Source organism: Muscardinus avellanarius (assembly GCF_963383645.1).
Source record: "Muscardinus avellanarius genome assembly, chromosome: 10".
Lineage (NCBI taxonomy): Eukaryota > Metazoa > Chordata > Mammalia > Rodentia > Gliridae > Muscardinus > Muscardinus avellanarius.
In genome coordinates, this window is record NC_137796.1 from 19,673,734 (window position 1) to 19,689,496 (window position 15,763).

The 15,763-nt window shown below is 46.2% G+C and overlaps 1 protein-coding gene across 1 annotated transcript; it reads right to left on the reverse strand.

Moving 5' to 3' along the window:
• Positions 1–454: 454 nt before the first annotated feature.
• LOC308268362 (chemokine-like factor) lies at positions 455–15,552 on the reverse strand (the record flags this gene model as incomplete). The annotated part of the gene is made up of 4 exons (XM_080703507.1): positions 455–565; positions 5,363–5,458; positions 10,997–11,155; positions 15,475–15,552. The coding sequence occupies 4 exons, from the start codon at positions 15,550–15,552 to the stop codon at positions 455–457; spliced, it is 444 nt and encodes a 147-aa protein (XP_080559633.1).
• Between the last annotated feature and the right edge of the window lie 211 nt (positions 15,553–15,763).

The window sequence follows — 15,763 nt, forward strand, 5'->3', positions numbered from 1 at the left end:
CAGAGGCTCGGGCGGTCCGGGTTCTCCCTGGTCCCCGGGAGGGGTCGCGGATCACTCAGGGTTCATGGCAGCCCCGGCCAGCACCGTGGCGGTGGCTGCCCCGGGGACCAGCGTCGTGGGACCCCACGGTCGCGGCCGCCGCCCCTCACGTGCCTGGCCCGGGCAGCCCCAGGAGGTCCCGGCGAGGAAGCCCATCTCTGCAGCCTCCTAGGAGGCAGGGTGCCCGGTCCGCTGAGGCCAGCACCGGAGGCAGGGTGCCCGGTCCGCTGAGGTCAGACCCAGCAGCGCAGAAAATCAGGCTCAACTGTTGAGGCCGAGTTCTGGGCAGAGTTTGGAAATCTCTTCCCCCAGCTCCCATATTGAGATTAAAAAAGAATTGCAGAAAATACATGGAAGAATAAAGAAATATATTTAATAGTACCAAATAAAAAGGAATATAAAATTACAAAACTTCTTAGTTATGTATAGATTTTTTCTGATAAGGACCACTTGGATTAAACAGAATCTTCCGGTAAACGATGGCGCCGTCTGCGATACAGCATGCTGCTGTCAGGAGGCCAAACACCTGCAAAGACACAGTGTCAGTCGCCATCGCAGGTTTCAAGAGGTCTGGCGCCCCTTCCTCCAATCTGGGGACAGAGAAGTCGCCCTGCGCAGCCTCCCAAGACCTCTGGGACGTCCTGGCCGCATTGCCGAGCCCCTCTACTGTGTACACAGAGGGAAAAGGTGACCTAATGAGCAGACATGATGCTAACGTGGTATGGACTTGGAGTAAGTATTTGGCTCTCCTCTTCTCTCCTCCCCAGCCAGGGGGCTCTGCCACTGAGTATCCCCCAGCCCTTCTGAGACAGCGTCTCACTAAGTTGCCAAGGCTGCCCATGAAGCTTCAGCTCCTGGGAGGCTGGAATTGCAGGTGCCCCCGAGTCCAGACGGTCTTCCTTTTTTTTTCTTCCTTGTGGTACTGGGGACTGAACCCAGGGACATTCTACCTCCGAGCTAAACCAGCCCTTTTTAAAACTGTGAAACATGGTCTAAGTTGCTGAGGGTCATGCTAAGTTGCGGCTTCCGTCTCGGCCTCCCGAGTACTGGGCTCACGGGCTTCACTTGTCCTCACATGTGTTCTTTTATGTGGGGGGTATGAGGGATTGAGCCCAGGGACATCCCACCTCCATGATATACCTTCAGGCCTATTTAATTTATTTATTTTTGGAAACAGGCTTTCACTAAGTTGCGCAGAGATTTGCTAAGTTGCTGAGGCTGACTTTGAATCTGCAATCTTCCTACCTTGATTACTACACTCTACTGGACAGAGAGTCAGAGCTAACAGCAAGATTAAATCATGGGACCCTAGCAGCTCTGGAAGACTGGGGTGATGAGATGACCACCTAGGGTGAACGCTCAAAGGCTAGGCTACCTCCGCATAAGGGGTGGCACTCCTTGCAGGTCTTAAGAAGCCACATGGAGGTAAAGGGAACAAACACAAGGGGGCCTTAGGTATTAGTTTTAGTTTTAGGTTTTTTTTTCAGTATTGGGGATGGAACCCAGGGGCATTCTACCTCTGAGCTCCACCTTCAGCCCTATTTTTTATTCTTTATTTTGAAACAGGGTCTCACTGAGTTGCAAAGGGCCTCACTAAGTAGCTGAGGCTGTCCACAGACCGCGATCCTCCTGTCTCAGCCTCCCAAATGCTGGGATTACAAGTGTGTGCTACCACACCCGGCTGGAATTAATCTTTTTATTTATTTTTATTTTTGGTATGGGGATTGGACCCATGAGGGACTCTACTATTGAGCATCAGCCCTCACTCTATTTTATTTTGAAACTAAGTCTCACTTAGTTACTACACATGCTGACCTCAAACCTGCAATCCTCCTGTCTCAGCCTCCAAGTTACTGGGATTTTAGGTGTGTGCCACCTTACCTGACTGGCGTGTGTGTGTGTGTGTGTGTGTGTGTGTGTGTGTTACTAGGAATTGAACCCAAAGGATTCTACCTTTGAGCTATATCCTCAGCCCGATTTTTAAATTTCTTCTTTGGAAACAGGGTCTTACTAGGCTGGTGAGAGTCTTGCTACTTGCTGAGGCTGTTCTTGAGCCAATGCCCCTCCTGTCTCAGACTCTCAGGTCCTGAGATTACAGGTGTGTACCAGCATGCCCAGGGGTCTGTTGGTATTCTGAGGACCCTTGGTATTCTAGCACCTGGCTGAGAAGGGTGACTACCCCCTACACGCCATTCAGGCAGCTGCAGTCAGGACTTATGGGTCCTTCTATGACTTCGCCATTTCTGTACCAAGCTGGCTTCTGCCCCTGGAACCTTTCCCCCTCTTCTCATTACTTTGGTAAGCTATGATTCCACTGGCAGAGTTAGTTATGTTCTCTTTTATGATCCTGGTAGCACTCTGTCGATGGCTTTATGCAGCTGTTTGCACATCTGTTTCCTAGGCTGGGCTCTCAGAGACTTGAAGCAGACAGGGTTCATGCTCTAACCCAGTACTGTCCAAAAGGAATACATGAATTACCAACGTAAGCCACATAATTAAGGTTTTCCTTAAAAAAGCAGACAGGTAGTGGTGGCGCATGCCTGAAATCCCAGTAGTTGGGAGGCTGAGATAGGAGGACAGCAGGTTTGAGGCCAGCTGCAGCAAGACTCTTATCAACCTAGTGAGACCCTGTTTCAAAACAAAAGCAAATAGGTAAAATTGAATTTAATAATGTATTTTATTTAGTCCAATATACCCAACATGTTATGATTTATTATTTTTTTATTTTTTATTTTTGGTGGTACTGGGGTTCCTGGAAGCCCTTCTACCTCCGGGCTACACTTCCAGACCTATTTTTACATTTTTATTTGGAAACAGGGTCTCCTAAGCCAGCGCGCGGGGCTGGCTTCGAACCTGCGCGATCCTCCTGTCTCTGCCTCCCAAGCGTGGGGATTACAAGCGTGCGCCACCACGCCCGGCATGTTATGATTTAAGATGTCATTAATATAATAAAGTTATTAGTGAAGTATTCTACATTCTCTTTTCTGGGGATAATAAAATTTTAAAGTTCGATGTGTATTTTACATTTATGGTTGATTTCAATTGCGACTAGTCATATTTCTAGTAACCACATATGGACAATGGCTACTGTACTGGGTAGCACAGGTCTCTACTTTGTCAACATCTAAGAAGTGAATAAAAGAATGAGTAAGATCCCTAAAGCTCAGGAAATAAAACTCAGAATCAACAAGTGGGATGGCATCAAATAAAAAAGCTGTGCAGCAAAGGATACAGTCAAAAGAATCTGAAGAGAGCTTAGAGAATGGGAAAAACCTTTGCAGCTACTCCTCTGATAGAAGATTAAAATCTAGAGTATATTAAGAACTCCAAAAACTCAATGCCACAAGCCAGGCATGGTGGTGCACGCCTGTAATCCCAGTACTTGGGAGGCTGAGACAGGAGGATCACAGATTCCAAGACAGCCTTGGCAATTTATTGAGGCTCTCAGCAACCTAGAGAGACCCTGTTTCCAAATAAGAAATAATACACAGCTAAGGGTATAGCTTGAAGGTAGAATGTCTCTGGGCAATTCCCAGTACCATGTGCGCGCGCGCGCGCGCGTGCACACACACACACACACACACACACAAAAAAAAAAAAAAAAAACTTATGCCAAAACCCCCCACAAGTAACCTAATTAAAAATGGGCTATTGAACTGAACTGATACTTCTCAAAAGAAATAAAAATGGCCAACGACATCATTAGCAATCAGGGAAAGGCAAATCAAAACTACCCTGAGATTCCAGGTAACTTCAGTCAGAATGGCAATCATCTAGAAGACAAGCACTAATAAATGCTAGTGAAGGTAGGGACAGAGGAGCTCACATACTGTCGGAAGGATTGTGATTAGCGCAACCACCATGGGGATCGGCCCAGGGTTCCTACAAAGACTAGGAATAAAAGCACCACATGGCCCAGCGACACCACTCCACTCCTGAGCATCTTTCCGAGAGAGTTAAGTTAGTGATCCGTGCATATCCAGGTTTACAGCAGCACCATTCACAAGAGCCAAATTACGGAGCCCACCTATGTGTCTGCGAACAGATGAATGGATAAAGACGATGTGAGCCCAGCCTGGTGGCACCTGCCCTACTACTTGGGAGGCTGGGACAGGAGGAGCGCAATCACTTAATGATGTCCTGGTTCAAAATAAAAGGGCAGGGGGGTGTAGCTCAGAGGAAAAATGCCCCTGGGTTCCACACACACACACACACACACACACACACACACACACACACCAGTGTACCTAGGTTCAAAAAACCCAAAACAACAAACGAATGGCTAAAGGAAAGTCCTGTTTTTGTGTTGTCTCATTTCTAAAGTAATCTTAACCCCCCTGAAGCTGTTTAGGGCCTACAGGAGATGAAAAGCCCGGGGCTCTGGCATACACGGCTGTCTGAGAGTGGTCAGTTCTCCAAAGTGGCCCATACTCTGAAAGAATAAGGAAGGAGGAGGGAAGATTTTTCTAACCCAGTTCTCTAGATCAGACCTAAAAGACAAATGATATTCAACATCAGAAGAATCTCAGGCAGAAGTCTCATAATAACTTGACTTCTTTTGGCTTGCTTTCCAGGATTAAGTCTGATTAAGTTGATCTGCTTTTTCTTTAAGCAGTGTTCAAAATAATCCTTTTCAAGGCCTCCTATCACAGTCCTTTATCGTAAGGATATCTACTGTATTCCAGCTGAAGAAGTATCAGAGTAGTCTGGCTCACCTTGACAACTAATAGGTACCCTTTTCTTCAAAGGGAGTGTTATGAGCCAGGTGTGGTGGCCCAGGCTAAGAGTTCCAGTCTGTGGAAGGCTGAGACAGGAAGATCAGAGGTTCAAGGCCAGCCTCAGCAATTTAGAGAGACCATATTTCAAAATAAAAAATAAAATAGGGCTGGGGCATATAGTTCAGAGGTAGAATCCCTCCGGGTTCAACTTCCAGTATAATAAATAAATAAAAATTAAAATTGAAGGTTTAAAAAAGGGAGTACCATAAAACTCATCCACCATGTTTTTCTTTTTCTTGACATCAGGTTCTCCAGAGCTAACTACAATAACTGTTCCTAGCAGCTTTTCTCAGACTGGTTTAGCCCTATATACCTATAATATATAGAAACCTCTTGATTTGGTTAACTCTGGTTCTAGTATGAAATCACATCCCTTCATGTTAGGTAGGACATGCATTCTCTCATACAAAATATGAAGCCAGCAGGCACCATAACCTGGCCTGGGGGCCCCAACAGGGAGCGCAGCTTTTCTGTATTTCTCTCTGTCAAATACATTTTCATTCTGATTAAACCTGAAGAAAGAAACTAGAAAGAGCCCTACTTACCCCTCCAAGGGCCGTCCATAATGTGGTTTCTGGTATCAGTGCCAACAGAGATATGATGACCATAAATAATGTTGTTACCATGGAGTTGATAATATCCTAAAAACAGAACCAGGAAGGTCAGCAAGGCGTGGGCAGTGGCAGAGCACTTGCCCAGTACTACAAAACAAAAAGGAAACAAAAAACAAGAGCAGTAAGACAACCAAGCAGTATCTAACAAAAAAATGGTCAGCTACCTGAAGAATTTGAAGTGACCTTTGGTAAATATATTTAGCATCTACTCTTCAGAATGTCAAAGTGCCAGAGTATAACAACACTTACAATATAACAATATTTGGCTTGCAATGACATCTAGTGGTTTTCTTTGCCTGTAATACAACAATCATTCAACTACTTAACATTTCTTTCTCTTTTACTTAACGTTTACAACTCAGTGAGACCTTGTTTCAAAATGAAGAATAAAAAAATAGGGCTGGGGGGTGTCACTCGGAGGTATACCCCTGGGTTCCATCCCAAAAGAAAGAAAAGAAATGTGACTTGCACTTTTTTGGGGGGGAGCAGGTCTGGGGATGGAATCCAGGGGCATTTGACCTCTGAGCTACACCCCCCTGCCGTATTTTTTATTCTTTATTTTGAAACAGAGCTTCACTAAGTAGCTGAGGCTCTCCGTGAACCACGATCCTCTGGTCTCAGCCTCCTGAATGCTGGGATTACAAGCGTGCGACACCACGCCTGGCTACAACTTACAGTTTTGAGTGGATGTGTAGTGTGGGAAACTAAGTTATCTTTATTCTGGAATGGCTTAAATAATTGGAGATAAGCTGGCAGGAAGGAATTAAAACAGAAATACTAAACTTCAAAATTCTGATACTTTAGGAAAGTGGTTATTAAAAAGAAAGTTGGAAGAAGTTCAACAGAGGTGGCACAAGAGCAGATACACTTGGGAGCAGAGTTCTCCTACGCAGGAGGTATTGAGACCAGCTGTCTAGGTTCCCTTTCCTCTGCGCCACTGTCTCAGCCAGGCAGCCCTGCCCGCTGTGAGCAGTTTGGGCTATAAATGGCTTTTGGGAAAAAGTGGTATTTCAGGGAGTGAACAGAACCACGGGGTGGGGGGCATGATGCACCTGCCCCAGGACACCTTACTGGAAATTAATTAATTAATTAGTTAATTAATGTATTGGTGGTACTGGGGATGGAACCCTTCTACTTCCGGGCTACACTCCCAGATCTATTTTTTTGTTTTTATATATTTTATTTGGAAACAGGGTCTCTTAAGCCAGCGCGGATGGCTTTGAACTTGCGTGATCCTCCTGTCTCCGCCTCCCAAGTGCAGGGATTACAAGCGTGTGCCACCACACTCGGCTTCCTGGAAATTTAAAATTGTTTTTATAGAAACACTAAACATTAGCCGGGCATGGTGGCACATGCGTGTAGTCCTGATACTTGGGAAGCTGAGACAGGAGGAGCGTAGGATTGTGGCCAGCCTCAGCAAGTTAGTGAGGCCCCGTTTGAAAAGAAAAGAATAAAATAGGGCTGGGGGTGTAGTTTGGAGGTAGAATGCCACTGGCTTCCATCCCCAGTGTCACAAAACAAACAAAACTAAACATCAATATGCCAAGGAGTAGAATGTAAATTTAGTTACAAAAATAAAGATTTCACAGAAATTTTGATCTCAAAGCCCTGGGGCTGACTCACTTCATGTGTTTTCTGACACATGACACTTCAGGGAAAGAGAAAGCCTGCTTTATAGACTATGCCGGGGACAACTGTGAGAAAATGATACTAACGCCCAGTCTGAGTGCGGCTGAGCAGGCCCTTTCTTGGGTAAAGACAGTGGCCACCGGGCACACTACTTACAAGCTGCCTGTCTCACCTACACAGTGGGCTTGGCAGCCAGCTGCATCCTTCACTGGAGCTGCACGCAAGCCCTGGCAACCTCAGCTGTCTGTGGCTCCCCTTCCACCTACCTGCAGGGACCTGATGCCGCTCCCTGGCCACATTTCCTCACCCCAGTGGTGGCCTCTCTGATTACAGTTCTTTCTTCCCTTCCCTGCTCAGTCCCACAAGTTTCCCATTATCTGCCACTCCTGGCAAACTGCTCTAGAAAAGGCCCCCAAGGGCCTTTTCTCTGTATGTGCACACAGATGTTTCAGTATTTATCTTCCTTTACATGTGCCGTTATCCACCCCTCCTAAAATCCAGTATCTTTTAGACTCAATTCATTACATCTTGCTCTCCTCTGCCTTTCCTTAAGCCTATTCTGCCTTTCAATATTTATTTGGTACTGGAGATTGAATCTAAGGATGTTCTACCTCTGAGCTACACCCCCAGCACTATTTTATTTATTTTTGTGGTACTGGGGGTGAAACCCAGGGGCCTTCTACCTCTGGGCTACACTCCCAGACCTATTTTATATTTTATTTGGAAACAGGGTCTCACTAATTTGCTGAGAGCCTAAGTAGCTGAGGTTGGCTTCGAAACTGCGCGATCCTCCTGTCTCACTCTCCCAAGTGCAGGGATTACAAGTGTGCGCTACCATGCCCGGCTGCCCTATTTTGAAACAGAGTCCTGCTAAGTTGCCGAGACTGGCCTCAAACCTGTGGTCTGATCAGCTCTTTGGTTAAAGCCCAGGGCACACAAATCCTTTGCCCCCTACTTCCTCCAGACTCCACGTGTGTGTGTGTTGGTACTGGGGATTGAATTTATGGGGCATTCTACCTCTGAGCTACACCCCCAGTGCTAATTTTATTTTTAAACCAGGGTCTCACTAAGTTGATGAAAGTCTCACTACTTGCTGAGGCTGGTCTCAAACCTGTGATCTTCCTGTCTCAACCTCTTAAATACTGCAGTTAGAGTCATGGGCCACCAAGCCCGACACGTCTCCACTTCTGCCCTATCTTGTTCACAAGTCAATGCCACAGCCATTCAGAGCTCCCTGCGGGCCCTGCCAGTCCCACTCTTTTTCCACATAGACCCTGACATGTGCCACTGCTTCTACTGAGAAAGTCCCTTTTCTTCTATCAGTCAGCTGCTAACTACTTTTCGTCATTCACCCCTTGGCTCAGGCAGAGTTTTTCTTCATAAACCCACTGGAATTCTGCTCCTCTTTCTGGCTGGATGCTTCCACAGCACCCTGGGTATACATGTACCAAGGCCCTGGTCACTAAATTCTCATCCATCTTGCCTTCTGGCTATATCAAAAGGTGCTTGGGTGCAAGATTTGTGTTTGATCATACCAAAGAAAAGACTACAAAACCTGGGATTAGCAGATACTTAACATTTGTTGAATAAATAATTTCATTAAGATCCAAGCAGAATCTTGGATTCATAATGGTGCAATAACGGTGCAATAACTTAATTACTCATAAGCACCATTTCTAAGAGATTTCAATACTGTAAGGCTTGAGCCTTAGGAATTTGGAGACGACCTTCAGTATGTACACGCAGGCCTCTTTCTCAGTGTATTGTTAAAGCTGGAGATCCAATTTTATTACTGGGACATGTAATTAACTGAGAATTATTAGTTTGGAGAAAAAGGTTAAAATGTTTGTTCAGGGGACACATGCCTGTAATACCAGTACTTGGAGGCTGAGATAGAAGTATAACAGGTTTAAGGACAGACTCAGCAGGTAGTGAGACTCAGACTCAGCAGGTAGTGAGACTCTCATCAACCTAACAAGACTGTTTCAAAATAAAAATAAAGTAGGGCTGGGGGTGCAGCTCAGAGGTAGAATGCCCCTGTGTTCAATCCCTACTACCACAAAGAAAAAGAAATCCTTAGAATCATCTAGCCTAGTTCCTCTGTCACTGAGTGAGGGTCAGCTGAGAAGGACATGTCATCTGTTTTCCCAGGTCTCCCTCCAACCAGGTCCAGCTCTGAAGGGATCCAGAAGCAGGTTTTCTTTTTTTCTTTTGTGGTAATGGGGATGGAGCCCAGAGGCACTCTACCTCTGAGCTATATCTCCAGCCCCCATTTTTTTTTTATTATTCATTTCAAAATAGTCTCATTACGTTGCAGAGGGCCACACTAAATGGCTGAGGCTGACCGCAAACCTATTCTCCTATGCCTCTCAAGTACTGGGATTACACGTGTGTGCCTCCATGTCTGGCCCAGTAGCAGTTTTTGAGAGGTGCTATGAAGGCCCTATATATTCATCTATTTCCTGGCTTTCCCCTTTGGGGACTTTTTGAGCTATGATTAGCGGAAATGCTCATCAGTGGCCCGCAAAGGTGGTCCAGGCACCACTTCAAGGCACGTTTATGGTTTGAGGATATTTCTATCGTCCTCTCTCCTTATAGAAGTTATAGCTTGGACATTCGCACTTTGGGCCCCAGGAGTGTGAGACGAGGGCAACAGAGGAGGATACGGCAGCTACCAGTCGAACCAAAGGCAGGCGGGCAGTGGACACAGGAGGGAGACCTATAGAGACAGGGCGCTGGGATGAGACTCCAAAGGGCAGACGTGAAGCCAATCAGTGTTTGCTAGTCCAGCTTCTAGTCCAGGCTGAAGGGCCATGAACACCTTAACTGGCCTTCGTTCCGCCCATTAACCTTCAACCCGCCCATTTTAACACATTTCTTAGTCATTTGGGCACTCCCCTGGGGCAGTTATTCCTAAGGCTATGAGTTTGTACTTTGGAGTTTATATTCTACAAAATAAGGTTCAATAAGATGAGCTAAAATTATTTAATTATAATATCTACATGAATGACTATAACATTTCCAAGAAAGATAACATTTTACTTTATTTAGCTTCCCAAATTAACTTGACTTTCCATTTAGTGATCAGGGAGTTGAAAGGATAAATACTTATATATCCATCACCACCTCTAGCCCTTGGTTTTTGAAGCCACATCAACGTGCATTTAAAAGGAAGGTAAAAGCCGGGCGTGGTGGTGCACGCCTGCAATCCCAGCACTCGGGAGGCGGAGACAGGAGGATCGCGGTTCGCAGACAGCCTCAGCTACTTAGCGAGGCCCTCTGCAACTTAGTGAGACCCTGTTTCAAAATAAAGAATAAAAAATGGGGGTGGGGGTGTCGCTCGGTAGAATTCCCCTGGGTTTCATCCCTAGTACTGCAAAAAATAAATAAAAAATAAAAAAGAATGCTCTATAATTTTATTAACATGATCCTACATTTATTTATTTTTATTTTTATTTTTTTTTGGTGGTACTGGGGTTCCTGGAAACCCTTCTACCTCCGGGCTACACTCCCAGACCTATTTTATATTTTTGAAACAGGGTCTCCTAAGCCAGCGCACGCGGGTGGCTTCGAACCTGTGCGATCCTCCTGTCTCCGCCTCCCAAGCGCGGGGATTACAAGCGTGTGCCACCACGCCCGGCTACATTTAAATCTTTTTATAAGACTTGTACGTAAGTAAATTCTCCTATCAGAAAGGTTAGCTACATTTACTGATAGATGGAGCACAGAGGAAAACTTAGGTTCCACAGAAGCCCTGGGTCTCAGAACTCCCTGCAAGGACATCTGGAGTACATTAACAGTAAGCAGAGTTCTTCCCTCTTAGCCTACAGAAGATCACCTTAAAGGGTTAAGAGAACCAAAGAACAGAGTTTATTAAAACGTCTCACTATGGCAGGAAAAAGAGGTTAAATCTTAAAAATGAAACTGGACACTTACAAGTAAAGGCCAAAATAACCATTTCATCAATCGATCAAGTCTTAATATGTATAAAATTATGAAAAATAAAACAAGAGTAACTTCAAATCCTGTGATAACAATGTATGGTTCAGGGGCTTGTGCAATGATGAAAAAGGTCATAGATGTCACAGTTAGTACCTAGGAGGAAAGAAAATACGATTTAGTCAATGATTACTGAATGTAAATATAAGCTATAAAAATGATTTCTAAAATGACCATGTAAATAGGTTTCTATCATAAACACACACACGAGAGGCATGACTCTGTGGTCTTTGGAAAAGAGCCCACCTAAGCTGGGCGTGGTGGTGCATGCTTGTAAGCCCAGCATTCAGGAGCTGGACACCGGACGATCGCAGTTCGTGGACAGCCTCAGCTACTTAGCGAGGTTTTTCACAACTCAGTGAGACCCTGTTTCAAAAGTAAAAAGACTATAAAATAGGGCTGGGGGTGTAACTCAGAGGTACAATGCCCCTGGGTTCCATCTCTGGTACTGAAGAGAAAAAAAAAAGAGCCCACCTCTCACCATGCATTCAAGTTCTTGCGGGTTCAGTTCCTGTCTACATCTTTAGCCGAAACTTGTCTCACAATGTGTCCACAACATAATGCCAATGTTTAGTTCTCAGTCCTCGTTTTACTTGAATTATCACTAGTATTTGATGCAGCTGAGCACTCCTTCCAGTTCCTTCACTTAGCTCCCAGGACACCACTCTTAGTTTCTCTTACCTCTGCCAACGCTCCCTCTCATTCTTCTTTGCTAGTTTCTTCCCTTCTCCGCAACCTTGTGTGTGTGTGTGTGTGTGTGTGTGTGTGTGTGTGTGTGTGTTTGCGTGGGCGCAGTTGTTGCTGGGGATCGAACCCAGGGACATTCTATTGCCAAGCTACACCCCCAGCCCTAATTTTATTTTTTTATTTGGCAACAAGATCTCACAGTAATTGCTAGGGACCTTGCTAGATTGCTGAGGCTGGCTTCCAATCTGCCGTCCTCCTATCTGAGCCTCCCAAGTACAGGGATTATAGGAATGCCTCACCACGCCGGGCTCTCCCCTGCCCTCTTGATGTTGATGTGTGCCAGGGCTCCACCCACAGAGAAGTGTGCCCTTCTCTGCCCTATCTACGCTTTTCTCTTAAGTGACTTTATATACTTCTATTTGTGGAGTCTGCCCTCTCTACTAAAATCCGGTCTTATTAATGTCAACTCCCTATTCAGTATTACCCTTGGATGGACAGTGGGTGCCTTTACTCTGTTGAACTTCTGGTTCTTTTGCATTTGCTCTACCCTGGACTCTCAGTTTAGTGGATGGCAATCCCATCTTTCTAGTTGCCTAGTCAAAAAACTCTGGAGTTATCCTGGACTCCTCTCCAGTTCTCTTGGCTAATCAGCAAATCTTGTTGATGCTATTTTTCAAATCAAGGACAGATTGAGTATCCCTCATCTGAAAATCCAAAATACTCCAAAATGCAAAGCGTTTTGTTGACATGATGTCCCGAGTAGAAATTTCCACACTTGACCCCTGATGCTTCAGGGTGCATAAACTCTGTCTCACATACAAAATTATTTAAAAAATTGTACAAAATTACCTTCAGGCCATGTATCTAATGTATATAAAACATAAACAAATTTCATGTTTACACTTGGGCAGCATTCCCAACATATCTCATTACATATATGCAAATATTCCAAAATCTGAAACACTCCGGGTCCCCGAGCATTTGGGACGAGACTCAACAAGTACATCCTGAATGTGCCTACTTCTGATTACCTGCTCTGCTGCCACCAGCCACTAGGTGGCTGGTCGGAGCCACTATCATCTCTTGCACAGAATATTGCAGTAGCTCTAACACCCTCCTGGGCTCTCCCTTTGCCCCTGCAGCAGCCCTTTGGGTTCCTCCCCACCAATCAGCTGATGTCAACAGAGCAGCCAGTGTGAGTCCAATTATTTACTCCTTTCTGCAAAGCCTCCCTTATCACCATCCAGTCCTCATACTCACTCCACCCAAGCCGCACGGCCTTCCTAGTTCCGTCTCCACCCTTCAGCCCAGTCCTGCCATTGGGCCATTCTGGAATTTCCCCTTCTCATCACTCCCTCAACGGCTGAACAGATGTCATCTCAACGAAGACTAACTCCATCACTCTGTTACTGCAGGCTGCACTCTTCCTCCCCAAGCCTCTCCTCTCACGGGCCTTTATTTTCTAGGGCCTCCTACAATAAGACATCATTTATTTATTCTATGTCTCCCTTCTGCCCTCTCGTCCCACTCTGTAAACTCCAGGAAGGTAAAGATCTTTTTGCTTTGTTCACTGATGGCTCTCAAGAGCTGGCACAGGCTTTCTATAAATATTTGTTGCCCCAATGAGGCAACGTTCAACTTCGTATAGTTTGCAGAATAAACTGTGCTATTTTTGGCCTCGACATCTTGGTTTGGTCAGCACTCTCTTAGACCCCATCCTAGGTTCCTCTGAGGAAGAGTTTTCTAACACTTCTCTTTATTTCCTTGGATACGTGTCTTACTTCTGCACCCTACTCCACCTTATCCTCTATTTTAAGCTATCTGCTCCTGAGTCTGTCTCCCTGACTACACTGAAGAATTCTGAGTCATGGACTTTTGTATCGGTTCATATTTGTTGTTCCAGGAACTATCCCAGGTCTTGAAAAACACCAAATATTGAGACTGCTTAAGGAACTAATGTGGAGTAAATTTACTCATAAAACCTTTCTCTTCCTCCAGTGTTCCCGAGCTTTCAGTAACTGGCATAAAACCCTAGAACTTCATGTCACGTCTTCCCTGAAAAACAGGGTCTCACTAGGTGGCTGAGGCTGTCCTTGAACCTGGGATCCTCCTGCCTCAGCCTCCCAAGAACTGGGATTACAGGCCACCGCTCCTGATAATTTATTCCTAACCAAAGACAATCTCTTTCCTTTGACTCCAAAGTAGTTTTTTTTTTTTTAACTTGTATACCTCCTAACTTGTTTTATAGCTGTTTTTCAGAACTGCAGATTCGTGGCGTAGGGAGGATCATACATGTGATCTGTCCCACTCACTCACCTCAAGTGTGATTCCTTTACATCCTTACCATGTGCTCATCTGTTTCTCATCTTTGTTGCTTGGGAATGTATGGCCTTCAAGTGGCCTTTTAATTTTGGGGCCTTAAACTGGGAGTGGTGGTGCACACCTATAATAAATACCCAGTACTTAGGAGGCTGAGACAGGAGGATTGCAAGTTTGAGGCCAACCTCAGCAACACAGTGAGACTCTCAGTAACCTAGTGAGACCTTGCTTAAGCCAGGCATGGTGATGCACACTTTTAATCCTAGTACTTGGGAGACTGAGACAGGAGGATTGTAGGTTCCTGGCCAGCCTTAGTTCCTTAGTGAGGTCCTTTACAAGTTAGTGAAACCCTCTTTCAAAATAAAGAATAAAATGGAGGGGGGGGAGTGTAGCTTGGAGGTAGAATGCCCCTGGGTTCAATCCCTAGTACTGCAAAAAAATAAAAAATAAAAATAAATAAATAAATAAAATAAAATAAATAAAGAAAGGGGGAGAGCTGGGCGTATGGTACAGGTTTGTTATCCCAGTACTTGGGAGGCTGAGACAAGAGGACCACAGGTTCATGGACAACCTCAGCAACTGGTGAGATTCTCATCAATCTAGTGAGACCCTGTTTCAAAATAAAAAAAAATAGGGCTGGGGGTACAGCTCAAAGGTAGAATGCCCCTGGGCTCAATTCCCAGTACACCCCCCAAACACTTAAAAGGAAGGGTGCTAAGGATGTAGTCCAGAGGTAGAATGACCCTGGGTTCAATCCCCAGTTTTAAAAAAAAAAAAGTTTCCCTCTAACTTTTGACTATTTCAACCTCCCCTCTCACATATCAACTCTTTAAAACAATTTCTCCCTTCCCCTTGAGTTTTCTTAATTCCTTTAATTATAACCATTTTCATGTACTCTAGCCAGGTCTCTATCCTCTGGGTGATAATTTACTCATCTAAAACTGTTCAGAACGGCCTGCAGTCCTCCTGAGTAAGTCTGAAGACCTGGAAAGGGAAGTTCCCTGTCTCCTGCTCTGGACTGACTGTCTCAGCCTCCAGCTTGGTCACGTCAAAGGTCAGACTCACTGCAACCTCAGCATCCACCCTAAGACTTTTACCTCGTTGGCTTCTGAGCAGCACCGCTGTAGCCTCCTCGCCTAGCAACCTGGACAGCAGGTTTGTGGGTCCGAGTGCGGAGCATTCGGGTAGATCTGTAGATTTTGGTTACTGAACGTGTCCCTAAACCCTTTGGGAACAGTGCCCTAGGGCGCATCTCGGTCCCCAGGGCGCGGAGCGAAATGCCTGGCTGGAGGGCGGCCTGGATGGGAGCCCCGCCGCCGGCAAGCGCGGCGTCCTGCCCTACGCTTTACGGCCACCGCCGCCGCCCACGGTCGCGCTCCTCCCGGCCCGTGCCCAGCCCTGGCCCTCACCAGCCGCAGCATCTTCACAGGGCCTTTTACGCTGAAGAAGAAGGGGCGGTGTTCTGCTTTCAGCTGCGAGGACTCCATGACGCCCGCGGCCCCTACACCCGCACGTCTTCGACCCTCCTTCCCAGCGTCCCGCCCCGCCCCGCCCCGCCGCACCCCGCCCCGCCGAGCTCCGCGAGGCCGCTGCAACCGCCGCCGCCCGCCCGGGACCCCCGCCCTGGCGCACGCGCGTCCGCGTCAGTGCGGCCCGCGCTCCTGCGCATGCGCCCGCGGGAGCCGCCCTCGCCCCTCC